General features: G+C 41.8%; 1 protein-coding gene across 1 annotated transcript in view; it reads left to right on the forward strand.

Moving 5' to 3' along the window:
- The window catches only part of RAD50 (DNA repair-recombination protein (RAD50)), a 76,953-nt gene extending 68,382 nt beyond the window's left edge, over nt 1–8,571 (forward strand). Inside the window, exons 22-27 of the mRNA XM_086820436.1 lie at nt 5,667–5,719; nt 5,831–5,981; nt 7,453–7,515; nt 7,593–7,726; nt 7,815–7,943; nt 8,050–8,571. Coding sequence (XP_086676562.1) covers nt 5,667–5,719; nt 5,831–5,981; nt 7,453–7,515; nt 7,593–7,726; nt 7,815–7,943; nt 8,050–8,089 — 570 coding nt within the window. The 3' untranslated portion in view covers nt 8,090–8,571. The remainder of the gene's footprint in view (nt 1–5,666; nt 5,720–5,830; nt 5,982–7,452; nt 7,516–7,592; nt 7,727–7,814; nt 7,944–8,049) is intronic.
- Nucleotides 8,572–27,104: the final 18,533 nt, after the last annotated feature.

A 27,104-nucleotide genomic window follows, 5' to 3' on the forward strand; every position in this document is an offset into this window, starting at 1 on the left:
ATGCTGAGGGGGCACACGCTTATGGAGGGGCTGGCGGCTGCAGAGAGGCTTCTTTCTTGGTGAAAAGCAGGGGGTGACAGAACAACACGTGGAGGCTCTCTCTCTCTCTCTCTCTCTCTCTCTCTAGGGCCGGCTGCATCTACATGCGTAAGTATTTTTCTCATGAGGGGACTGTCAGCTGCAGGTACACGCCTTCTTCTTTCTCATGAGAGGGCTGGCAGGCTGGGCTGCAGGAAAAGGAGAGCTGAGCAGGGAGCACAGAGTCCAGCTGGACAGCAGGCTCATCCACGGGCTTCTCTCTCCCTCTCTTGCTACAAGTCGGGTAGCAGCACACACAGGTCCCTTTCTTTTGTGCAACAGACTGGCGGGCTGAACTGCCATATCTCTCTCTCTCTCTCTCTCTCTCTCTCTCTCTCTCTCTCTCGCTAGGAGACGGGGCTGGATTGAGCATGCTTTCTCTCTCTTTGAGGACTGGCAGGGCTGGACAGCAGGGAGCGTTGGGTTGGACAGCAGCCTTGCCCATGCGCTTCTCTCTCTCTCTCTCTCTCTCTCTCTCTCTTGGGAGGAGGGGTTTGGCAGCTCAGAGAGTGGATTCCAGGGACTGGTTATGGGCTGTTTTGGTTGGCTGCAAGTACAGGTCACTTGGATGTGTTTCTTGGCATGGAAGTGATGCAAGCTCGCATGGGTGCATGTTCATAGAGAAGATTGCTTTCTTCTTGCTTGAAAGGAACAGAGGGACCTACAGTTGTGGGCATATCTATGTTTCCAGATGTTTCATGAGGAAACAGGTCACTGGATGTATGCCGTTATTGGCACTATCTTTGAATGGTGCTGTGTATGGTTCTGTGTGGAAACAGGACAAATGTTTCAAGGGGAAACAGGCCTAAGGGTTTCATGCGGAAACAAGTCATAGGTTTCTTGAGGAAACATGGTTTCTCCAGGAGATAGGTCACATGCAGACAGTGGGTACATGAATGGATACATGTTTGGTACAGTCTTGTTGCTGATTGGACAGGGGTTCGCGAATACACGAGTGAGATGGATAGTGCCCTTGGAAGGCAGAGAGGGTTGGTACAGGTGTGTCAACCTTATGGTATGCTGTGCTGTGATGCGAGTTCTCTTTTGGGAAACAATTTGGAGTCGTGATGATGCAGGAGCACTGGATGTGTCAGGGTGTGATGCTGTTTGTAGTGTGAGAGGCTGTGGGTGGTTGTGGCAGCCTTGATCATGGGAGAAAGCTTTTGTATACAGGACTCAATGTGTGGGAGTCTTTTGATGTGAACAATGGCTGGACTTGTTTGTGGATGCCGAGTGGACAAGAAGCCATGATGCAGGGTGGTATCGTCACGGAGGCTTCATGGGTTCGGAAGGTAGCTTCTTTCTATGTTTAGCAGTGGTGGTCTACTATGCTTCATTAGGGACTTGCTCTTACTTCTTGGGTAGAGTGCAAGCTGGTTTTGGGTGCCAGAGGATGTATCAGATGAGATGAGGCTCAGCTGGCAGCGGAGGAACTTGATGAGGTTCTTATTCTCGAGTAAATACTGGCACACCAGGAAAGAAAGGTACAAGATAAAGTTTCTCGTCGCTATCCTGTGAAGTTCAAGAACTATTCACCGATGGATGCGAAGTGGATGGAGGAGGGTGACTTAGCAGATTCACCTTAGGTATTGCAGCTTTATCTTGATGCCTTTGAGTTGGAGCCGACTCTTGCTACAGTTCATTCAGGTTCAGCAGAGCTGGGGTCTGGAGCATTGCCTGATGCTCAAGAGGGGGGTAGCGCCTCCGCTCCCTTGTTACAGACAGGCTCAGTTGTCATCTAGGAGTCGCTTAGTGACATCTTTGTATTCACCCGAAGGTACTGATATAGCTGACAGTAAATCTGCTTATGGGGCTTCTATGATATTGTGTACTAGTCACATGAGATGGTAAAGTTGGGTATGGTTCATAGTCGGCCGCACCATGAACTATAACTGCAACTATGGATAACTTTGTCTACACCTATGGTTAACAGAGATGGTTTTCGCCTTTGGACCTAATGTATGACTGCGGAATATTGGGATGTTGATCTTTGTCATATGGTTCTGGCTATTCTTGACCACAGAGTTGGTCAATTGGATATTGAGATGCATGTTATTTGTGGAGTTGGGCTCCTATGGAATGGCATGGTTTGGTTGAGCTCAAAGTCTGTGGCAACCTGAGCTAACACTTTGAGACTCTATGGAGGGCGTAAGTCTTGCGAGCAGTTCTAGAGTTGGTTTGGTTCATGGATATATGGATTGAACTCTACTTGTTTATGTATTCATACACTTCCTGAGGTATTATTGTATTCTGGTGCCATTGGATCCCGGTACCTTTGAGAATACATCGGGAATCCTCCGGATTGTGTCGTGTGAGGCATGTATGTTGGTATGATACATCAATTACTTTACTATGTTCATGGTGTACCACTAGTTGTGGCTCTGCAGGATCGTGTACCACTAGAGTGGGTAAAGCATCAGGAGAGACATATGTGGAAAGTACATAGTGGATGTATTGTTTGAATGCATTGAGTGTTTTCATATGCTTATGATGTACCAACAATCGTGGGCCCTACGGGATGCCCATGGGCGTAAGGCTTGCAAGCAACCTTGAGACTATTACTTTAGAGTGGGTAAAGCATCTTGAGGAGCATATTGCTTGCGAATGCATATGTGTGTCATATGTGGAGTGACGCATGGTTTTGTTTTTGGCTAACACAAGTTGTGTGTTTCCACTTGGTTTTAGACTTTTGTTGTAGGTTCAGAAGGAACAAGCAAGAGTTGTTTGTCACTTTGACGTGACGGGGTGGCCATATTGTGCAGGATGATTGTTTCATCACCCAGATGCACTTGAGGGCCATTGCTTTTGTCATGAGGCGTCTTTGCTCATTGGATGCTTTACTGTGCCGTTGAGTGCAATCGAGGATGCTTGCCATTTTTCAAGAGGGAGGTATGTCATGACCCACTGTTTTTCTCTTGACATTATGCAAGTGTGCACGGGAACATGGTTGGGACAGTGTGAATGGCACTAGTTTGGGGCAATAACTTCATGGACAGATTGGTTCAGCTATTGGGGTCAAAGATGACTCTAGGCATTTAATAAGGTCCTTTTGCAACCCCATGTGGAGGGGAAGGGGACCAAGGTTTTTAAAACCTTTAAAAATATAAAAGAATACCCCACCCCCTTTTTGGAATCGTGGCCCTTTTGGGAGGGGCTATGCTATTTTTTGGGGGAGTGCTTCTTTTGGGAAAAGTCGGCTGCATGCTGAGGGGGCACACACTTATGGAGGGGCTGGCAGCTGGAGAGAGAGGCTTCTTTCTTGGTGAAAAGCAGGGGGGGCAGAACAACATGTGGAGGCTCTCTCTCTCTCTCCTGCTAGGGCCGGCTGCATCTACATGTGTGAGTGTTTTTCTCATGAGGGGGCTGTCGGCTGCAGGTACACACCTTCTTCTTCTTTCTCATGAGAGGGCTGGCAGGCTGGGCTGCAGGAAAAGGAGAGCTGATCAGGGAGCGCAGAGTCCAGCTGGACAGCAGGCTCATCCACGGGCTTCTCTCTCCCCCTCTTGCTACAAGTCGGGTAGCAGCACACACAAGGCCCTTTCTTTTGTGCAATAGACTGGCGGGCTAAACTGACGTGTCTCTCTCTCTCTCTCTCTCTCTCTCTCTTGCTAGGAGGCGGGGCTGGATTGAGCACGCTTTCTCTCTCTTTGAGGACTGGCAGGGCTGGACAGCAGGGAGCGTCGGGTTGGACAGCAGCCTTGCCCATGCGCTTCTCTCTCTCTCTCTCTCTCTCTCTCTCTCTCTCTCTCTCGTGCGGGAGGAGGGGTTTGGCAGCTTGGAGAGTGGATTCCACTGTCCAGGGATTGGTTATGGGCTGTTTTGGTTGGCTGCAAGTACAGGTCACTTGGATGTGTTTCCTGGCATGCAAGTCATGCAAGCTCGCATGGGTGCATCCTCATAGAGCAGATTGCTTTCTTCCTGCTTGAAAGGAACAGAGGGACCTACAGTTGTGGGCATATCTATGTTTCCAGATGTTTCTTTCATGAGGAAATTGGTCACTGGATGTATGCCGTTGTTGGCACTGTCTTTGAATGGTACTGTGTATGGTTCTGTGTGGAAAGAGGACAAATGTTTCAAGGGGAAACAGGCCTAAGGGTTTCATGGGGAAACAAGTCGTAGGTTTCTCGAGGAAACATGGTTTCTCCAGGAGATAGGTCACATGCAGGTAGTGGGTACATGAATGGACACATGTTTGGTACAGCCTTGCTGCTAATTGGACAAGGGTTCGGGAATACATGAGTGAGATGGATAGTACCCTTGGAAGGCAGAGAGGGTTGGTACAGGTGTGTCGACTGTATGGTATGCTGTGCTGTGATGCGAGTTCTTTTTTGGGAAACAGTTTGTAGTCGTCATTGTGATGCAGGAGCATTGGATGTGTCAGGGTGTGATGTTGTTCATAGCGTGAGAGGCTATGGATGGTTGTGGCAGCCTTGATCGTGGGAGAAAGCTTCTGTATGCAAGACTCAATGTGTGGAAGTCTTTTGATTTGAACAATGGTTGGACTTGTTTGTGGATGCTGAGTGGACAAGAAGCCATGATGCAGGGTCTTTGCAGGCTTCAGGAGTTCTATTGTGACGGCTGAGTTTCTAGCCTTATTGTAATCAAAGCTCTTATAATCAATTAAAGAAATACCGCAAGGGGCACCACTGCATTTTGGGGCTAATCGGTGTCCGTGTACTGTTTGCAGAAGCACTCTAGCTTCCCTGTTTGTTTTCCTTTTCTTGGTCCCCAAAGGTGTTGAAGGTTTTGTGTGCAAGTTTGTTTTTGCACCGCCCTTTGGTTTTCCCCGAAGACCAAGGCTGGTTTACGTCCATCAAGTAAGGGCACCCGGGTCAAGGCTATCTCATGGTCTTGAGTGAGGGCCTGCATCCTGGGGTGGATGAAAGAAACTCATGATGGCGGACTGTAAGGTATCTGGGGTCTACCTCTATGCCTCTCTACATACTACATAGCTGATCTCTGTGGTGGCGCAGCTCAGTCAGGTAGAGTCCCAAGCATTTCTGGTTTGGGAATTCAATGACCCAAGACAGTGGCCCAAATCCCTCCCTGAAGAGGCAATGAAACCTCCCTCGTATCTCATAGTACACTAGGCATGTGCAAAGATAGTGCTTCTATCTCGATCTCTAGCGAACAGAATTGGCAGATCCTGCTCTGTGGTAGTGGCCTGTGCTCACCTAGTCTCCACCCTCAGGCGATGGGATGAGACTCTGATCTGGCTGATCGCAATCCTTATGGCATGTGACATGTGTTTATAAAGATAGGCAGGCTTCTGAATGAAACCATCCTCTGTAAGCCTCATAAAGTGATCCTGGTAAAACTGCATCTTCGTAGGAATCTGCAGTGGATCCAGCCATGTGACACGGGACTCCCTGTCTTGGGAGAGAGAGAGAGAGAGAGAGAGAGAGAGAGCTTCAAACCCATGCCCTTTTGTGAGCAGCACGGTGTGATTGCCACTTGGGCAAAGACCTGCCGGCCGAGTCATCTTCTGTTTATTACACTATGCTGTAGAATAAATTTATCTATCTGAATACCATCAATAGCTATGCACTAATTTCTCCTCCTTTTTTTTGAAAATAAAAAATGTTTAGACAACAGAGATGGCCAACAAAGATCTTGACAAGTACTACAATGCACTCGACAGGTTTGGATTGCATCACTACACTTCAGCATATTTTCTGGGAGATTACATTTTTTCACATGTGCTGATTTGAGTTGGGTGGGCCTCTGATGCCTCTTAAATTGCACTTTTTAGGGCCTTGATGAGGTTCCATACATTGAAGATGGAGGAGATCAATAAAATCATCAAAGAGTTGTGGCAACAAACCTACCAAGGGCAAGACATCGATTACATAGCAATACGTTCGGATGCAGAAGGTGCAGGCACTAGATCTTACAGTTACAGGGTAAATGCCAGCACAGTATGATTTTTATTTTAGCAAAATAAAATATTCTCAAATGACTTTGCTACATCTGCAAGTTTTGATAACTAGGACTTGGCAATTGGAGCAGGTTTTGATAGGCCTTCTTGGGAGTCTGTCCATTCTATCGGCTTGATTGCGATAGGTGCTTAAGTGTTCCACTTAATAAAAATTGGTCCCAAATTACACCTCGTTCACCTGATAGTGTCTTGCTCTTGCCCAAATTCACTTCACCTATACTAGTCTAGTGCTCATATTGGTTTAAATTGCATTTTCCTATCTGACGGCATTGTCTAAGGCAATGAATTTGCAATGGAAACATTGGGACCGTTATTCATATCGACAAATGCAGGGTGTCTGGGCTTCTCAACCATTGCTTCTCCTCATAAGGGAGGTCTTTACAGCCAGAACCCTTGCTAAATACAATAAGGGTGGAACATAAATGAATATGCTAATCTGAACTTATCACTTAGGTCTGATGCCTGGCCAATGTAGATGCTGGTACTCCAAATGGAAGCTGATTTGTGGGCAGTATCTGACTAGATAATGACTGTGTATGGAAGGTTGTGCACCCTCAATGGCCTTTGTGCAGAAAAACTTGCCATGGAAAGCTGATCGATGTCAATGTGTCCACTGCAGCACTTCCAAGGGGGTAGTTTGTACCATGTCTCTGTATGGCATGTTCTGTTCTTTCATAAAAGATATGAGGCCCATCTTCATGAGCCAAGCTACTGTGTCCCCATTGAGATGTAAGACATAAGCAATGCAATCCTCATCTGTACTTTTTGGGCCTCCTCTCCATTGAGGTTCAAGACCTATGGTAAGTCTTTCCCAGTAAGGCCCTGGGTTCCTACAGAGAAGGCAAGACCTTTATGCCAGCTGGACCGCTGCATGTAACCACTACCCCCCAATTGCTGTCCTTACTCATTCAAAATGGAATTATTCAACATAAAGAGCTGTCTGGGTGGCTCTGTCAATCACCCTTCTTGGTAGCAGGAAGAGGCCAAAAATCAGTGGATAGTATGCAGATAGATACCTGCATCTGTAAAGAGCCACCACAAGCTAGGTTTCCACATTCCATACCTCCTCCCTGGAGTACACCATGTAAGCTGATGTGTAAGGAGGCTCTTCCATGGTTGGTCTCACCGGGGAAAGGACCTCAAATGCTAACATGCCCCTTGACGTGTAAAAAAACCCTTTTGCAGATAAATACCTGCATCTGTAAAGAGCCACCTCAAACTAGGTTTCCACATTCCACACCTCCTCCCTGCAGTACACTATGTAAGCTGATGTGTAAGGAGGCTCTTCCAAGGTTGGGCTCACCGGGGAGAGGACTCAGGACCTCAAATGCTAACATGCCCCTTGACGTGTAAAAAACCGTTTTGCAGCTTCATCATCAGCTTGCTGCCTGAAGTTGTTATTGGTCTTTGTCTTGACACTTGGGGATTTTACATAGGTGGTCATGCAAAGTGGAGATGCGGAGCTAGAAATGCGTGGGCGTTGCAGTGCAGGGCAAAAGGTACTACCAAATTTTGCAAAGTTCCTAGCTCAAGGCAATTAACTGGGCATATATGTACTGATTGTGTGAGACTGCAGGTTCTTGCTTCACTGATTATCCGGCTAGCCTTGGCTGAAACTTTCTGCCTTAGTTGCGGGATTTTAGCTCTTGATGAGCCGACCACCAATCTAGATGGCCGCAATGCGGAAAGTCTTGCTGGAGCTCTCCTAAGGTGGCTTTGTTTTTGTGCAGAAAAAGAAGACCTTTCCTCAAGCTTGTCAAAATCTATTGCTTAACATGATGCATTTTCATGTTTGAAGGATTATGGAGGATCGCAAGGGCCAGGAGAATTTCCAGCTCATTGTCATCACACATGATGAGAGATTTGCACAGCTTATCGGGCAACGGCAGCATGCAGAGAGATACTACAGAATCTCCAAAGATGACCAGTATGAGAAATCTGTTTGGCTTGATAAGCTGTTGATAATGGTATGTTGCCCTAAACCTAGGGACTGCAAGCTTATCTATGTTGTTTGTTGTTTGTTTTTTTTGCAGTCAGCATAGTATAATTGAAGCACAGGAGATCTTTGATTAAGCATGCTAGAGAAGTAAAAGGAGATGCATTTATATAGGAGAGGCCCTCACACAGGGTTTCTTAGGTCTTATCAAAATCTTACACAAGCTGTTGCTACTACAATGTCTTGCTTCTGGTATGATACCTTTTGGTCACAGCCATCGGCATTTTTTATGTAAGAACTTGGGAGGATCTTTGTCAATATATGTGCGCTGATGCAGCAATGCTGTAAGCATTTTTTAAGATATCGGTGATTATGGCACTACATGAAGCAGACAGTGCCCTGCCACTCTTGTACAGTTCAGATAGTGGCCTTAGCCGTTTGTTTTATCACTCTTGTACAGTTGCACAGAATCAATGCTATTTCTCTGAATGCATGTGATCGTGTTTACACAAGCACCCATGTATACTACGATGTTTTGTTCTTCTGACCTTGAAATTTATGCGGAGGATAGCCAAAACAATTATATAAATATATTCTTATTTTCATGACATGCTTAAAAGCTGTAAAAGGTTGAATTTTGGGCTTTGCAGTTAGATGTTTGAACACTGCTTTTGACAGCTTGTGATATAGATAAAGCTGTTGTAAGGTTAGTGACAAGCATTTCATGAGGAGCAGTGCTTTTGGTCATTTTATCGTTAAGGGGTGTCACCTGAAGGGGGGCCATTGGATTTGGTAAAAATATGGGACACAGTTCCTTTAGAACACTTGCTTGTGCCTATCCAGCTTAGTAATGAACAAATTTTGATCTTTTTCTAAGAAAATTTTTGTTGACAATTTTGCTTTAAGTTGAGTACTTTGTAACCTTTGCTTTGTTGTATTGAGAATGATGCCAAGCCTCGCACACGTTCGTTGAGGCAGATGCATGTAGTAAACACAATAAGAAATGTAAATGCCACTTTGTAACATTTCGTCAAATTTCTGAAAGCAACACACGCACGCATATACACACACATACGTATACATATGCACGCAGAGAGAGAGAGAGAGAGAGAGAGAGAGAGAGAGAGAGAGAGAGAGAGAGATGAAATGAAATGAAAAATATATTAACGTCTTCAAAAGGCCATAATGACCTATGAGACCAAAAAGTTACATCATGAGAGAGAGAGAGAGAGAGATTATATTAACATCTACAAAAGATCTGGATGGTCTATGAGACCAAAACATGTTACATACGATCCATGAATAAAGTGGAGGTCAAGACAACAAGAAAAAAAAACCAAGCTGCCAAAAGAAAACAAGGCCTGCAAACTACTGTGGCCTTGTGGATACATGGAATGGCCAGAGATCACCGTCTGTCATCCTCTTGATGGAGTGTAGAGAGTGCCAATATCTACATCTTGTGGCGGTGTATCTTTGTGTTGTCAAAGTATGTCTTGGATCAGGAGATGGTGGTAAGAGGGTCTAGCTCTTTGGGAACGAGGGCATCTAGCTCTTTGGAGGGACTATGCTCTCTCGTCGTACCACGCGTGCATGGGCGAAGGGCTCACGAGGTTGGGTATTGTGAGTGTGGGCTAGTGCTCCTTGTGATCTTGACAACGGTAGGGGTGGTCATCACCATCATTCGGTGAGGTCCAATGAAGTTTGCGATGGAGGTGTGCATCATTGTGCTGGTATGGTCTCCTGGATTGTGTTCTCATTAATGCCTCTTGGTGACGGCAGAGCTTGAGAAGATATAGGCCCGAACATCTCTGATCTTTGAATTGCATCACTCCGCAAAGGGGACCAACTTCATCCTTGAAAAGATAGTGGACCTCGTAACTAAATTGGATGTCTAAACATGTAATAGGATCTTCTACGTTATCCTGTACCAAATTGGACATTTAATAGGTAATGTGGTTATGCTCCTTCAACTCCCTTTCGGTTGTGCATAGCATGCATATCCTCTCTTGTCAAAGGATCCCTCAGAGCAGGACACACCCTCAGCTTACTATTGACAATCCTCATAGTACAGGACATCCTTCAAAAGAAAATGGGACCTCTTGTGGGGCCTTGTAACTAAATTGGACATCTAAACATGCAATGCGATCTTGTGTTTCCCTTTCCCCGGTTGTCCAAGGCATGCATATCCTCTCTTGTTGAAGGATCCCTTTGCGCAGGAGGACACCCTCAACTTACCAATGATAGTCCTCATAGTATTGGATGTGTGTTTGTAAAGATGCTTGAGTTTCTCAATCCTTTGCAACTCTCAAAGAGTGGCCGCTTTAGAACAAAGCTTTGTGGGGAACTTTGGGGGTGTAAGCCATGTCTAGCTCCTGTGGAATTGGGTCAAGTCTGGTTCAATGATGTAGTTGATCTCTTGCCAGGAGAAATCCAAGAAAGGGGAGCCATGTCTAGCTTGTGTGGAGTTGGGTCAAGTTTGTTTCAATGATGCGGTTGATCTCTTGCCAGGAGAAACCCAAGAAAGGGGAGACTAGACTATACTCAAAATCCATTTGGAGGCCATGTCTAGGTAGCCTGCGAGTACTGACTTGTTATGACCATCCTATGCCACTTGCTCAAAGGACTCACATGCCAATGTGGGGAGGTACTCTTTGTCTAAAGAGATTGTCGTTGTTGGTCAAGACCAAACACTTCAATGGTTTTGAACCATATAGCTGCTCACTTGAGTTGAGTTGTACAACTGTGCCCAACACCATAAGTGGACAAAACATGCCCAGCACCAGTCTGCGTGAGCGGGGGATGCTCTTGGGATTAATCTAGATGAGAAATCGTACTATCCAGAAAGAGTCCGATTAGGAGTAGAGAGTGCTTATTGAGTTCTCCTTTTCTATCTTATACACTACCTTTGAGTCCATCGCCGCTCATCTGGGTACAAGGTTGTTACAAGCAAAGACCATCGGCTCATGACGAGTCTGTTGGTGGTGGTGAACTATGGAGCTCTTCACCCACCAACACCTGCACACACCCGATGGACACCGCGCTAGCAACCGAAACACGCTCTTGATTTCGAAGACTTTGGAAACATTTTTGGTCTGGAAAGTTATCTAGTAACAGTGATGTCGGCCCCATCCTTTCTTGCTCATTACATTGGTGACTTCTCTCACTTAGATCAGGGTTTACAAATTCTATTTTGTTTGTGATCTGTATCTAGGCTTGTACACGTGTGCGACCCTTTCCTGAACGTTGGCATTGTGGTGCACGTTTCCCAGTGGTACGACCATGAATGTTCAATCTCTCTATCACGAGGGATATAATAATGGAATAGGGGTGTGAAAAGACATACATAGCCCTTTTTCCTTTGCCCCCATGAGACTTGGATATGGGTGCTATTTTTGGTTTTATTGGTATTATGGTACGATCGCCAGTTGTCTTCTTTTTTGATGTGACGGAGTATTTATGGTGATTCTTGCTTCAAGAGCGTGTAGTAGCAAGATAGGATGAAGTCCTAAAGTGATGTACTTCATGGATATATCTTGGCATGTCTTGTATTCTACCGACGTTAATACCTCTCTCTCTCTCTCTCTCTCTCTCTCTCTTCCACCCTCCATGTCAACACCATGCACACATACTCTGTTTCTTTCTCGATCCATTCTTTCTTCATTTTTCTCATGATCTGGTTCCTGCTTTGGTTATTTTGCATTTGATCTAGAGTCATGTTGTAATACGGCTTTAGCATGTACTCATTTACCAGTTTTGACAGTCTTTTGTCATCAAGACTTGCTAACCCAAATGTTCATGTTCCCAACTTCTTGAAAATTTTGTATTGACTTGCCCATCTCATCTTAAGCTTTTCTGGGTGTGGACCCATCTTGGAGTTGAATAGTAACACTAGATCACCTTCTTCTTCAAAGATTTTGAACTTGGAATTTCTATCCACTCAAGACTTCTCCTATTTTGAACCACTTTTGTTATCCATGCATTGAACCACCTCTTTTCATCGAACTTTAGGAGATGTTCGATGCTATGCTTCTCAGATTTTTCTAGAGTTAGCCTTCTACTACATCACTAGGAATTCCATGGAGGCCACTATTGCTTCCAATCCATACACCATATTGAAGGAGGCTGTTAGTCCGGTGGTGTTCTTGTGTAAGCTATTTTGAATGCCCATAATGTAGAATATAACTTTGTGCCGCCCTAATCTGTCTGGTTCTCATTCATAGTATTGACCATAATTTCCTTCAGGAATCAATTAGTGGACCCTACTCTTGACCGTTGTCTTGTGAATAATGCAATGTTGAATTCTTGTGTATCACCATGTGTTGTTTTGTCAGCTTCTTGATCACCTCATTTAAATATGAATCCCTTGGTCACTTACAAGTTTGATTGGACATCTGAATCTTGTCATGATTACTTCACACAATAATTTGGCTACAAATGATGCCTTGCAATCTATTTCATTGCCTTTGCTTCCACCTAGTTTTGTTTAATATTCCATTGCCACCAAGATATACTTGTTCCTTGTTCTTTGAGCTACTGGTTTGAATAGACCTACAAAGTCCAGATCCTATTTCTAGAACTGCTCAAGAGGCAACACGGAATTGCATGGCATTCCATCTGAAGCATTTGGTTGTCCTATCCGTTAGCACATGTCACATTCCTTTGTAAAGGTGTGAGCATTCTTTATTATTGTTGGCCACCATAGTCTTTCCTGAAACACTTTCCTTCCTATGATTTCTTTTGAGAAATGTCCTCCATTGACTTCTTGGTGTGTTTTTGTTAACACATCTTAGTGCTCATGCTCTGAGACATATCTTCTCAGTATTTGGTCAATAATGCTCATCTTGTAAAGTTACCATGAATGACTTATCTTTGGATCTGATCAAAGTAAAAAAGAAAGTAGGTGGTAAGGTAGACTCAAGTTTGGATACTTTCTAAAACGAGACTAAATTATGCTTTAGAACAAGAAACTTGGAATGAGGAGTTTAGATCAATAATCATGAACAAGGATATAAGAATTCCCTTTATAATCAAGGAGTCATGACATCTTGTTGAGCCTCGAGAGCCACTCAATGTGACGTGCTTGTGAGAATTATAAAGGGAGAACACCTGGTGGAACCATTTAACGGTTCCTTCCATAAGGATTGTTCTATCAGACTAAGGGGAACCGATGGAAGTGTCGAGCGTGAAGATATTATGATATGAGGACTCGAGTGAGTCACTCTATGCAACGTGCTTGTGAGAATTATGAAGGGAAAACACCTGGATTAATCACTTAACGGTTCCTTCCATAAGTATTGTTTTAGCACATGTTGTATTAGACTAAGGGGAGCCAACGGAAGAGTTGAGCGTCAAGATATTGTGATATGATGACCTGAGTGAGTCACTCTACTCCCTTGCTAAAATATTTATAGATATTGTGATATAAGGCCCGGAGTGAGTCACTCTACCCTTAGTGTTATTTTCATTGCCGAAATATTATATATGTATAGAGATGTAGGAGTCTTACACCTGGTATTAGAGTTGAGCTAGGTTTAGATGTAAGCATATGATATTAGGATGTGATTTGCGATGTGAAAGCAAAACTTATAGTATTTTACTGGGCTTCTCTTTCAAATGGAGCTGGAAATAATGAGGCCACACCTATTAGGAGTCCCTACACTATATACCGAGGATGATATAATAGCCTTCGCCTTCGAGCATCTCCTTTCCTCAACTCGTTGTGCAGATAGAGTTGTTTTGGCAAGACACTTCGAGCACCTCTATTTTTGTACTATGGCAGATCAAAGTCATAGATGGTACCTTGGAACAATGGATCATGGTGCTCTACAACGGCACAGTGGTGTGATCTTGGACTCTATCGTTTGATGTATAGAACTCTTAGGGACTATATTCCTGTAATAGGATTTTTATTACTGGTCGTGCTTCTGATCTCATGTTTATTATGGCATGTCTATCCATATGCATCGTTGCTCCATGAGAGTGAGACTTGATTCATTGATGGCCTAATGGTCTATCTCATTAAAACTTTGGGATGAAAGAAATGTTGCTTTATCTTTTGTTGCCAATCTTATCTTTTTGATTAATGATATGTAAATTAAAAATGTAAAATAGCCCAAAACTTTTTTTCTACCCTCGAACGACAAGCCATCTATATCCCTTACACATTGGTAGGTCCAAGCCCAGCTCAAAGTGAGTATAAACCAAACGAGTGTAAATATCACCCACCTGCGGGACATAGCATGCCTCACATCCTTCTTATCCTTTGAATTTCAAATCCATAAGCTCTATATTGTAAGGGAATTCTCAACTTTGGAGAGACATATATGACTAGATGAATGGCAACCTAAGAGCCAATGTAGCTGAACCCCCAAACCTAAAGAGGAAGAGGACGAGCCATGCCAACATTGAATACTCTCCCTTCATAACCAAAACCAAAGGCCATCCAAAATTTCCCATGAAAAAGCTAGGGCACTATTTTGAAAGTAATAAAATGAACATCATGTGGCCTATCGTGTACAAAGAAATTACAATCTCCACAATCTTGGATAGTGGCAGCATAATCAACAAGGATTACTACTAAAGAGGACTGGGGGAATCCCAACACTCATAGACATAAGCCTATGGTCAAGCTTGCCAATGGGAACACAATCATGCAAGATGTAAAAATTAAGAATTTTTGACTAAGTTTCCACCACACCTTTGGACTAGTGGTGATGGATTTCCAAAGAAGAGGGTCATTTACCATGATCCTTGTTGGAAGTCCTTATATGAGAAAAGCAAGGCGGGTTTGAAAGATCCCTGTCTCCACCGCGCAACGACTTCAGGGGGTGCTAGCAGCGGAAGTAGCACTTCTTGCGCGGGGTAGGGTCCCTCACCACTCGGGGCCTCACCCACGGATATCCGGACAAGAGACTAATCCATCGGTTCTTCTAAGACCGAACCCGGAAGGAAAAACGCCCCTTGCCCGAAAAGCACGAGCGATTCCTCCAGAATAAATTTTCTCTAATGTAGTCAAAAACCTTAACTAACTGAACTGATTTGACCGAACCCGTAAGTCCCATAGTCAGATCAGGGAAAAGATTGCACTTGGATCATAGAGACCAACACTTTTTTCCTCATTGAGAGGCACAGCCGTTGATTCTTTTCCATAGAACAATTTTTGTCCGGGATTTACTTCATCTATCGTACCATAACAGAATTGAGTCTCAATTTAGGGATCAATCAGTCCACCCCATCCAGTCCCATGGGTTAGCCAACCCCCCAACCACTGTAGTGATGGGATCCAATTAGGAATTTGGTTAGGTTTTGTCTCGAGTACTAGGGAAAAGACATCTTATCTATTTATTCACATTTATCTGGATTCACATCATATCTCATCACATCTATTTACCTCACATCTCTTCATCCCTATATTCACATCACATCCATTCATCCATTCATGCACATCTATCTGATTCACATCACACATCTCATCACATCTATTCACCTCACATCTCATCACCTCTATTCACATCACATCTATTTACCTCACATCTCATTGCCTCTATTCACATCACATCTATCCATCCCTTCATTCACATCTATCTGATTCACATCACATCTATCCATCCCTTTATTCACATCTATCTGATTCACATCACACATCTCATCACATCTATCTACCTCATATCTCATTGTCTCTACTCACATCACATTTATCCATCCCTTCATTCACATCTATCTGATTCACATCACATCTCATCACATCTATTTACCTCACATCTCATCGCCTCTATTCACATCACATCTATCCATCTCTTCATTCACATCTATCTGATTCACATCACACATCTCATCACATCTATTTACCTCACATCTCATCGCCTCTATTCACATCACATCTACCCATCCCTTCATTCACATCTATTTATCTCACATCTCATCACCTCTATTCACATCACATCTATCCATACCTTCATTCACATCTATCTGATTCACATCATTTTATAGAATTTAAACATAGAATTTAAGAGAATTCTAATTTTGATATAAAGATTCTTTACGCATCTATTTATGTCTAAAAATCAACTTCAGTGGGAATAACACTTTTATAAAAATCCTTTTATGCATATATTTAAATTTAAAAAAAATAATACTTTTGAAATAAAAATAAATCCTTTATGCATCTTTCTATGCATAAAATCAATTTTAATGAAAATAACACTTTTGAAATAAAAATAAATCTTTTATGCATCTTTCTATGCATAAAATCAATTTTAATGAGAATAACACTTTTGAAATAAAAATAAATCCTTTATGCATCTTTTTATGCATAAAAATTAAATTCAATGAAAATAACACTTTTATAATTAATTTTTTTTTCATTATGCATCTTTCTATGCATAGAAATTAAATTTAATAAAAACAACACTTTTATAATAAGAATATTTCCATTATGCATCTTTCTATGCATAGAAATTAATTTTAATAATTTAATATCAATGATATCCATGCATATTCATAAGTGAATATGTACATGGAGTAAATTAGAATATTTCTTTTAGAATGCACAAACGGTGGGAATGACTCTTTTAGAATAACATAAAAATAAACTTTCTTTTCTACCAAATTCAAGAAAATTTTGCTATAATCTCCTTTGTATGCTGATCATTTCTCAATTTTTAACATTCTATTTTTAACTTAATTTAATCCCAATTAGATATAAAGGACTCTAATCTATATAATTTTTAATTTCTAAGAGAGTAAACAATAAGAAAAGTTTAATCAATCTATTTGTTAATCATTCTAGGATAAAGAAAGGCTGAATTGTAAAGAAGAGAAGGGGATGGCCTTTTCATCAAGGCATAGCATCAGAATTTACTTTAATCAGCTATTATAAAAAATAAGAAAATCAAAAAACCATAGATTTGAAATTAAAAAGTAAAAATTCTTAGCTTACATGGAGTTGTAAGCTTTTCTTTGGCTTGAGGGATTGAGGGTTCTACTCTTGTTTGAAGCAAGAGTGGCCACCAATTACTTTGGAGAGGATTAAGCCAAAAATAATTGAATTATCAAGAAAATTCAATGTAATTGGCTCTGGGTAGAAGTAGAGTAACAGTGCATAAACACTATTAACCTTTTACAAAGGAGGAGGCTTCTATTTATAGAAAAAAGTGAGCCTCTAGCCAAGCAAATTGATTCTAGAATTTTCCAGATCAATTTGGTCAATTTTGACCATTTTTTGGTCAGTTTAGCTTACTTTTTGGATCTAGTTGAAACAGGAGAGAGGAGAGATAAAAATATCTCATTATTTTTTAGTTTAAAACTCCTCTACACATGTGAAATAGGCGCCTCCTTCATGAGGGGAGATCCCCACACTGAGGTATCAAAAATGTATCATTTCCTCTAAATATCTCTTCTTTTTTAACTAATAAAACTTGTCCTCAGTCAACTCTTCATCTTATGTGAGCATTTACTCCTTTTTGGGAGATTTTCTTTTATTCTTTAATTTATCTCCTCCTTACATTTGGATTAATCTTATTGGTCCATAGGAACCTTAATTGGAGCATAATTCAAAATTTTTTAAAATTTTGGACCCTTAGGCTAAGGTCCTTTATACCTATTTTTAATTAATTCCAATTGCACATTGGAAAGTTCTTTTTGAATTTCTATTTCAGGAGAAATCATTTTAGACACTAGGAGGATTTTTATATCCAAAAATATCTCAATTTTGAATTACCTCCCTCTAGACATTTTCTGTCTCTATGCGAAAATAGATAGAAACAAGATCTGTTATTATTCTGAAAAGGGGATTGATTACAGGGGGAGATACTGAACATCTTGAGGGGCTGGGGAGGAATCTTACAGGGTTCGTGATTGGGAAACCAATCACATCTATATACAAAAAGGTAATCAGTCCTTGAGAATAAACCTAAAGACAAGGAAGACTCATCCTATGGGGTGAGGCATTCTTGCCAAACCGCTTCGGTCAACATGTGTAAATGTTCCAACAATCTGTTGGATAGTAAAGATGAGAACTAGGAGTCGAGCCTCTTCTAGAGCCAAACGACTATGAGGATTGGGTTTATGTCCTAGCAACCATCGAGACTTCCACAAAATCTTAGAACAAGGTTTTCAAGACAAGACATAATGAAAATAAATGTTCTTAGTACAGCATCCCTTTTGGGAGAAAACAATGACTTTGAACTAGGAGTAGCTAATGATTCATCTAGTGAGCACTCCTCCGCCAAAGGATGAACTTCTACATTACCCACCGTTACTACCCAGACAAGAAGGAGAAGACCACATAGAAAGCCCAAGAAATTATCTTCATTGTCTTCGCTATGTTGAGGCCATGGATTCACATGAGACCTACATAGATAGTGGGAAGCTAACCTAAACAAGATCACCCTGAGGCCAAAATAGTGTCCATAAAGGTGACGAGGCACCTATAAGCTCCAAGCAAGTTAACTCTATCGAGCCACTAGACACAAGCTTAATAAAGTCAAGGCTAAGGTAGAGAGGGAAGCAAAACAAAGCGGCTTACCAAGCCGCCACATGAAAACTCAATAAAGTCAAGGATTGAGGTAGAGAAGGAAGCCAAACTTAAAGAGCTCTAAGAGGAAGACCTGAGGAAAGTGCACAAGTCCTACAACATTGGTGGAGACAAAGTGGTACACGACGAGAAGGCTCAAAGAAGTGTAGGTGGAGAACCTCATGACTCTTATGAGTGACGATGGCCATAGAGGTCAAAGAAGAAGTAAATTTCATTGGCACAAGTGAAGAACCTAAGTAGTGTTTATTGCCAAGAAACTCATCAATGAGTAAGAAGGGAATTCCTCATGCCTCTTATGATGGCACGACTATAGAGGTCAAAGAAGAGGTAAAATCTCATTGGTCCAAGTGAAGAACCTAAGCCAGTGTTTATTGCCAAAGGACCTTAGCCCCCTGAGCAAGAAGGAGAAAAGTTAATAGTCTTGTTCAAATAATTTTAGGATGTTTTGGCCTAAAAATACATTGACATGAAGGGAATTCCTTTGGTAGTGGGGTGAAACAAACCATCCCTCTCCATGAAGGTGCAAACCCAACCGAACAAAGAGCTTATCACATGAAGGGTATTCCTTTGGCAGTGGTGAAACACACCATCCCTCTCCATGAAGGTGCAAACCCATCCAAACAGAGAGCCTATCACATGAACCGTAAGTACGGACAAATGGTTAAATAAGAGCTAGACAGATCTAGACAACAAGGATGATAGAAGGAAGGCAAAGAGAGGGGATGGAGGAAGGAGGGCGAAGTTAGAGATTGAGGGTAGTAGACCTAGCCACAAGTGGGAAAAGGAAAGGAGAAATGCTATAAAATGGTTGTGGCGAGATAGCTAGGCAAGAGGCTTTGAAAGAAAAAGGTGATAGAGTGGAAGACGACAAAGGCAGCAAGCGGGGGGCAAGGGATTGAGGTACACTAGCACAAGAAGGTATGAAAAGGGGGGCAACATGCATTGATAAGGGAGCTCTAGCTCCGCATTTTTTAAGGACTTCTTGATGGCATTTTTGGATGGTTGATGCATGGTTTCCATTGATGAAGCTATCTCCTAGTGCAAGCCTAGTTCACCAAATAAAGTAGTGCTTGATGTTGGTCAACAAAGAAAACAAACTTAGTAGCTAGTGGATAATGTCTATACTTCTTTACAATCTATGCCATGGCTAACCCCTTTCTCTTAGTTGTGTAATTATGTTCAGTATCATTGAGTTTATGGTTAAAGGTCATAGGGAAGTCCATGTTGTGCTCCTTGACTATGCTAACATGCATCCAATTATAGAGAATGCTGCATCAATATGCGTATGGAAAATTAGATCCCATTTGGGGGATCTCAAGATGGGTGTAGTTGCCTTATTTAGTATCACATATGCCCATTGGCATTCGTCTATCCATACAATCATAATATACAAGGATCTAACATATATGGCATACAAGAAGTTGAGGTGTGAACCCAACTTACTCACACGAGCACTTTTTCCTTGTGGTTGGACATAGGTTTTTTCCTTGTATGAACACACTTGTGTGTTGGGAACTTAGCCCTAGGTTTTTTAGTACTCTCATTGTACTTTCATTTTATTCATTCAACGAGTACAACTTTCTAGCTCCATCACGTTTCTTGGTGTGCTTGAGCGTGTGTGTGTGTGTGTGTGTGTGTGTGTGTGTGTGTGTGTGTGTGTGTGTGTGTGTGTGTGTGTGCAGGCTACTGCCCTCCTACCCAACATAAACAATGTCATCCTTGGCTAAGAGAAGTATCTCCACAAATGAGAACAAGATTCATGTGATATTAGAACTGCCACCACCTACAAGGGGGTGTAGTTATTCATGGGGCACGTAAGGTATTATAAAAGATTGAACTAGCCAGGAGTGGCCAAGTGGACATGACCAACAAACCCCCCTCAAGTGAACGGGTAGCAAGGTGATAAAGCTGTGAATGCTGCCCTCCTGCACTATGCTCCACAGTAAGAGTGATCAAGAGAGATCACAACGGCAAAGATGAACTGCAGTGCCAATGGGAAAAGCAAGCACTATGTGCCGGGGGAAATGAGAAACCCCAATGTCATAGTGCTCATGCTAGAGCACAGTAGTACATAAACGCATCACCTAAAATGCATGTCAAAGATCATGTGGACATCAACTGCATCAAATCAAGAGGCATCGCATAATACCCCCTGAAGCCAAACATCCAAATGCCAAGTTGAACTGCATGTAATCCACATCAATGACAACAAGAGAGCAAAGCATAACTCTGTAACTGCACCAGTGATAAGCATAAGAAGATGTAGCAGATATACACATGTGTAAAGGCAACATGATCCAGAAGTTATGCATATGAGACATGCAATGTAAGCTGCAAGAGATAAACTCATTAATGGAGGGTCCCATGAGGAAAAATCAGCAATGGTAGGGCTGCTAAAAGTAAAAATTCAGCAATGGGGAAAGCTGAAAATCAGGAGAAAAAGTAGGGGCTCGAGGTAGGCAATCAGCCAGTTATGCCATCAGTGGCATGTATGGCATGTATGGCAAGTGTAAAGATGCATAATCCCACAATGAATAATATACATGTGACATGTCAAAACCATGAGGGCAAGCCAACACTGACCAAGTGTGCAGAAGGCACTCCCAGTAAACATCACATGTGAGAAAGTGACAATGTCAACAGTGTAGAAACAATCCCGTGTAAGGAAGCATAAAAGGCATCTCCAATAGACATCACATAAGAGAAAGCATCTAGCACATAGACAATCATAAGGGTCAACAAAAGCATAAATGACCATGAGGCATCACCAACAACTGCATGTGGGCAAGTAAAATTTCCCCCTAAAATGCACCTGCCAGACAATGCATACCAAGAAGTACTGACTATAGAGCATAGTCACATCAAAAGCAACAGCATCAGAAGACATCTATACAGGTGATGAAGATGTAATGGTCAAGGCTGAAACATGCGTAGCCAAATTGACCTGATCTGCACCTGTGGAAGAAGAATGCCAGGTTCTTTTTTTCACTCTCAATACGCTTCCTACATTCCTCTATGGTGTGTCGTGTTTTCCTGCAATAATTATAGCACTTTTTCTTTTCAAGCTTGTCCTCTGATTTGGGAGGATCCTATGGGCTAGGTTTAGGCGGCCCAGATCGATTCCCACGAAAGGGAGCAGTCATTGTTGCTGACTCAGCAGACATCATGTTGTTCCTGTTGGAACGGGATTGCTTCACTGAGCAAGAGAGTCACAAGGTTGTCAAAAGTGACCGCATTAGGTGCATTACCAACCAACAACCATAAAGTGGTGCCAAATGTCTATTAAGAGTCAAGTAAATTATGCAACAATGTCTGAAAAAGATAGCCATATATCAAGACCTCATCAATGTTAATGAGCTGCTCTCGAAGGTCTTTCACATGCGTAAGGTACTGATTGTCGATAGAGTCACCTTTAAGCATGTGGTCAGTTGCCCCGAAGGTAAGATACACGAGCCTCATTTTGCGACCTGAATACAATCCCGCTAAGGTATCCCAAGCACCCTTTGCGGTGGTACAGGAACGAATGTGCAGAATGATATGTCTGCGGTATGAGAGAGCAATAAACGCATGGGCCCGAGCATCCCTAGCATCCTAAGTACACTGCTGCTAGGTAGGAGGAGGACGAGGAGATGTACCTACAAGAGGGTGAGCAGGAATCACTTCACCTTCCGCTGGAGCAAGTGCGAGAGGATGCTCCTCAGTGCCATCCACATATAGCCAGACATTCTTGGCAACCAATACATGACATATCATATAAGCCCACATAGGGTAGTTATCCCCATTAAGTTTGTCCTCTTGAGACAGCATGCCAAAGAGATCATTGTGTTACTGTTGGCCATGACAACACAACAAATATGTTCACAAGTCACCACAAGAGTAGGCAATGCCCAGCAAAACTATAAGAATGCAGGAGATAAATAGCAGGATAATCAATGGACTGAAAGGGAACTCCTTCAGAAATACATATGCATGTCCCAAATCTGTTAGTGTATTGCATGTTAATGCAAATCTGTCAAAGTGTCCACTATGGCATACATATACTGCAGCAAACCACAAATGTATACATGTGCCGTGAAAAACACGATCAATTGACACTTATAAGAGCTACAAGTGCTCAAATCTGGGCGAAGTCAAAGGTAAATGGGTCGAATGTTGCAAAAATGGACTCAATGTAGAAAAGCCCCAATTTTTAGGCAGCCAATAAGACCAAATCCACTAGCACCTATAAATCTGCTAAAGTGTCCACTTGTGCAATTGTCACCTGTGCCAAATGTTGTAATGCCCAAAAAATTGAGGGAAATGCCCCAATGCCAAGTAAATGTGCATGTAACACACAAAATGCTTGCAAATGTCTATAACAAACCTGTAAATAGTGTCAATTTCTGTAAAATCCCCAAATTTCTAGTACAATTACGCACCAAATGTGTTGAAATCAATGCCAATGTTGTAGTTGCAGGCTCAATGGTGAAAAGCCCCAAAATTAATGCAATTAATTTGCTAATTTTCTAGCAATTTTTGGAAAAAAAATAATGCAAAAAAAAATCAGTAACAAATTATTGAGTGTGCGCATTAGGCGGCTTCAACAGGTGTTGGGTGAGCAGGTACAAAGTCGACAGCAAGTACAAGCAGCAGTGTACTATCTGGCAGCAGCACGTACATGCGACGTAGGGTGGTGCAGGACAGGTACAGTCGACGGCAGCAGAGGGCAGGTCGGCACCATAGTATAAATTTGAGATTTTCATAAAATTACCATTGGTAACATATACAAAATTTTGAGTTACAATTTGGTAATTTTCTAGATCTTAAAGTTTCCAAAGATCTCTTCATTTCTTTCATATATGCTAGATGTTGTATGAGTTTCGAAAAATTAAAGCTATTTCTATCAGTTATTGAGAGAACTAAGAGAACTTGGAAAAAATAGCAAGATATTATAGTGATTTCTACTTGGTGAACCTCAAGTTATCAATTTGAGCCTTGTTAAGCATGCATCATATAGGCTTATAGAAAAACCCTAATGGTAATTTTTCTTAAAAGGTGAGTTATCATTTGGTAATTTTTTACTAGTGCAAAGTTACCAAATGGTAATCATCAATCTAAATTAGATTACAATTTGTAACTTTTTAGTCATTTGGTTCCAAGGTGGTTACCAAATTTATACTGTGGTCGGCACCGGTTCGCCGAGTATAGTCGGGCGGCTGCAAAAGGGGCACAGGGTGGCAGCTGCAAGAGCTGGTCGACGGTGTACAGGCTGCTCGGGTAGAATAGGTACATTCGCAAGTCGCAGCTTCAAGGGGGTGACGCATAGCAGTGGTCGAGCAGTGTTCAGTGTAGTAGGCTCACGCTAGATCAAGAAGGGTAAACCCTAGCTCTGATGTGTAACCCTAACCAAGCTCTAATACCAATGTTGAGTAGAAGGGCAGTTAGCTGGCGCGCACACACACACACAAGCTCAAGCACACCAAGAAATGTGAGGGAGTTGGAAAGGTGTACTTGTTGAATGAATAAAACGAAAGTATAATGAGAGTACTAAAAAGCCTAGGGCTAAGTGCCTAACACAGGAGTGTGTTCACACGGGAAAAAAACTGTGTCCAGCCATAGAGAAAAAGTGCCCATGAGTAAGCTAGGTTCACACCTGAACTAGCCGGGAGTGACCAACAATTTACCTATACTTGTTGACATTTGAGTGGGTTCCATAAGGAGCAATAGTCCTCTACACCTTTCAAAGAGCAAGATTCTCTTTCCACTTTATTCATGTCAACATACATTAGGCTAAGGCAGACTAAATTTGTGTATTTTATTGATTTTCTAAAATAAGCTAAGGTTTTACACCATATCCTAAAAACTGAAACAAATAATTGAAAACCCTTTAACATGTGAACCCTAGGATTATTAAAGAATTATTGGTCTTTTACCATATAAATTTATGTCTATCTAGATTAATTTGAGGGGTTAGGTTAAGAGAATGACCAGACCTTAGCGTTAGGAGAGATAGCCTAGGTGTGGAGCAAACCTTGTAGAGAGAGAAAACCTTAGTGCACATACACATGTAGATTTAATAGTAAAATTAGGATTCAATTTAGATAAGTCATTACAAGGGAAATTGTATTTTGGAGAGACCTAGATAATTCAGTTTTGGTATAAATTGGACCAATAGTTATCCTAAAGCTTAGAGAAAGAAACTCCCAATTCTTAAAGTTTAAAAAGAGAAAGTCATAATTACCCCATAAATTAAGGGCACTTGATGTACAATTTTTACCTAGAGATGTGCAAATCCATACCCTAATTTTTGGAAAAGAAATGACAAAAATAAGACTCATGTGAAACCAGTTTGTCATTAGTAAACTTTGTATAAATCCACAATTTTCTCTATCTAGGAAATTGTGAAGAAAAAGACATGTGTGTATTAATGTGCACAATTTAAATACACTTTAGTGAATTGATGGTGCATGGTCGAACACAACAAGACTTTGGATGTTAATATGCTCGAGATAACCTCATTCACCAAAAGTACGGTAACTATTCCATAGGGGAGTTTGAGGATTGTGGTTCTTCTTCTCCAATTGATGAAGCAATCAATGGCAACAATCTATCCCCTTCAAAGGAGGATGCTTTCTCTCATTATATCTACAGGGGGTCACATAAAACTTACTGATGTAGTTTTAGCTCCAATAAAAAACTCCACTTCAAAACAACTAGCTGTCAAGGATTGGGAATTGTTTAATATGGTAATGGTCGTTTGCTAAGCGAATGATGTGAGCGGTGAGTGACCTAACGAGGTCCACCTCTCTCAAGACAAAAGATTGTGGCTAGCCTTGGTGTCCACCACCAAGGCTGGCAACACCGCTTGATGGTCTTTTTGTGGAAACTCTAGCTCAAGGTGACAAGCAAGTTCCATTGGTCTTTTTGTTTTGGCCGCATCATGGAGGTAGGCTATATATACAAAGATCTCGTCTACGGCCTCAAGGCATGCCTTGTATTTTTTATCCGTCAGCTTCTCGTTTCTCATTTTTTTCTTATGCTAGGTGAGGCCCATGGTACTTTAGCTTACTACCATTGAAGTATCCTTCCATCTCAACCCCATCCAAGATATCTATCTTTACAACACCTTGAGGAGAAATTTGTGTGACTTGGTAGGGACCTAGGCCTCTATACTTAAGTTTTCATTTGGTGTTCTTGACACTATACAACATCAGCACCATGTCTCCTACCTCCATACACTTGTCCTTGAGTTGATTGTCAAACCACTGCTTTGCATTGTAGTTTTTCAACCATCAATCCTCTGTAAGTGGATCATTATGGATCATGACCATCATCACTATTTCTAATGGTCAAGCAAAATGATTTATCACATTCTTATTGAAGAATGAATCATGTTGCTGCTTTGGCCTCAGCCCAAAATTGTGGCAAAACGATGATGAAACGTGCCTAGGTTCCCTTAGTGGGGTTGGGGCTCATTTGATCCACAAACTCTAAACCCCATTTTTTAAATGGTTTCTCCAAGATTACTAAGGTTAGGGCATTTGGTCCTTCTCTTGGATTATGGAAAACCTTTGGCATCGCAATGTGTAACATTCAGTTGCATCTCCAAAGAATGTAGGCCACCTATGTTTGACTTGGAAAACCTTGCAGGTAGTCATCTCTCCCTGACAAAGTATCCTCCACCTATGCTAGAATATGGGCTTGCTCAAGAATGATGACAAAATCATCTTCATGATAATCACATTTTCTCATGATGTCGTCTTGAACCTTCTTATAAAGAGTTCTTGTAAAACATTCTCACTAACAATTGTTGATAGGCACCTCGTTAGGATCTATCTTTCTTGAAGGAACAATCAATGGAAAATCCATTGGCCAAGAAGTGGGTAATGTCTTCACTCCATTCTGATACACGATCTCAACGTGGAATAGTAGAGTATGAGGAAGATTGTCTTCCACTCCTAGAGAGGGTTCTCCATTCTGATACATAATCTCAATGTGGAATAGTAGAGTATGAGGAAGATTGTCTTCCACTCCTAGAGGGGGCTCTCCATTAGGAATTCTAGAAAGGTGGTCAGCATAGACATGCATAAACCCCTTTTTACATGGTGAGATGGTGAAATAAGACTCCAACCATCTAGTGATGCACCCTGTGATACAAGGCTTATTCACCAAATATAGCAATGCTTGATGGTCGATAAAGAAAACAAATGTGTTAGCTTGAATGTAATGCATGTACTTCTTCACAGCATGTACCATGGCTCTCTTAGTGGTTGTGTACTTGTGTTCAGTGTCACTGAGCTGACGCCGTAAGCAAAGGTCACAATTGTGCTACCTCTAATGTGTTGAAATGCATCTAATAACAAATGATGAAGCCCTCTTTCTCGGTGGTTATCAGTTTTATTGGAGACGATGTGTCCACATACGACATCGTGTTTAACCCAAAATTGACATTTGAGTGGGGGGGTTAACAAGATGTGGTAGAGTCTGCATCTCTCAAAGACTAGCTAAAGCTGATTAAGATGTTCCAAAGGTCATTAATGAATATCTCTAGGATTTTCCAAAGGAGATCCTTGAAGTTTATACACATCAAAGTGTTGGAAGGTGTTAGAGGGCATTGGTCAAGTCGAATGACATGATGC

The sequence above is a fragment of the Cibotium barometz genome, chromosome 26 (assembly GCF_041138505.1).
Source record: "Cibotium barometz isolate CiBa-2024 chromosome 26, ASM4113850v1, whole genome shotgun sequence".
Classification (NCBI taxonomy): domain Eukaryota; kingdom Viridiplantae; phylum Streptophyta; class Polypodiopsida; order Cyatheales; family Cibotiaceae; genus Cibotium; species Cibotium barometz.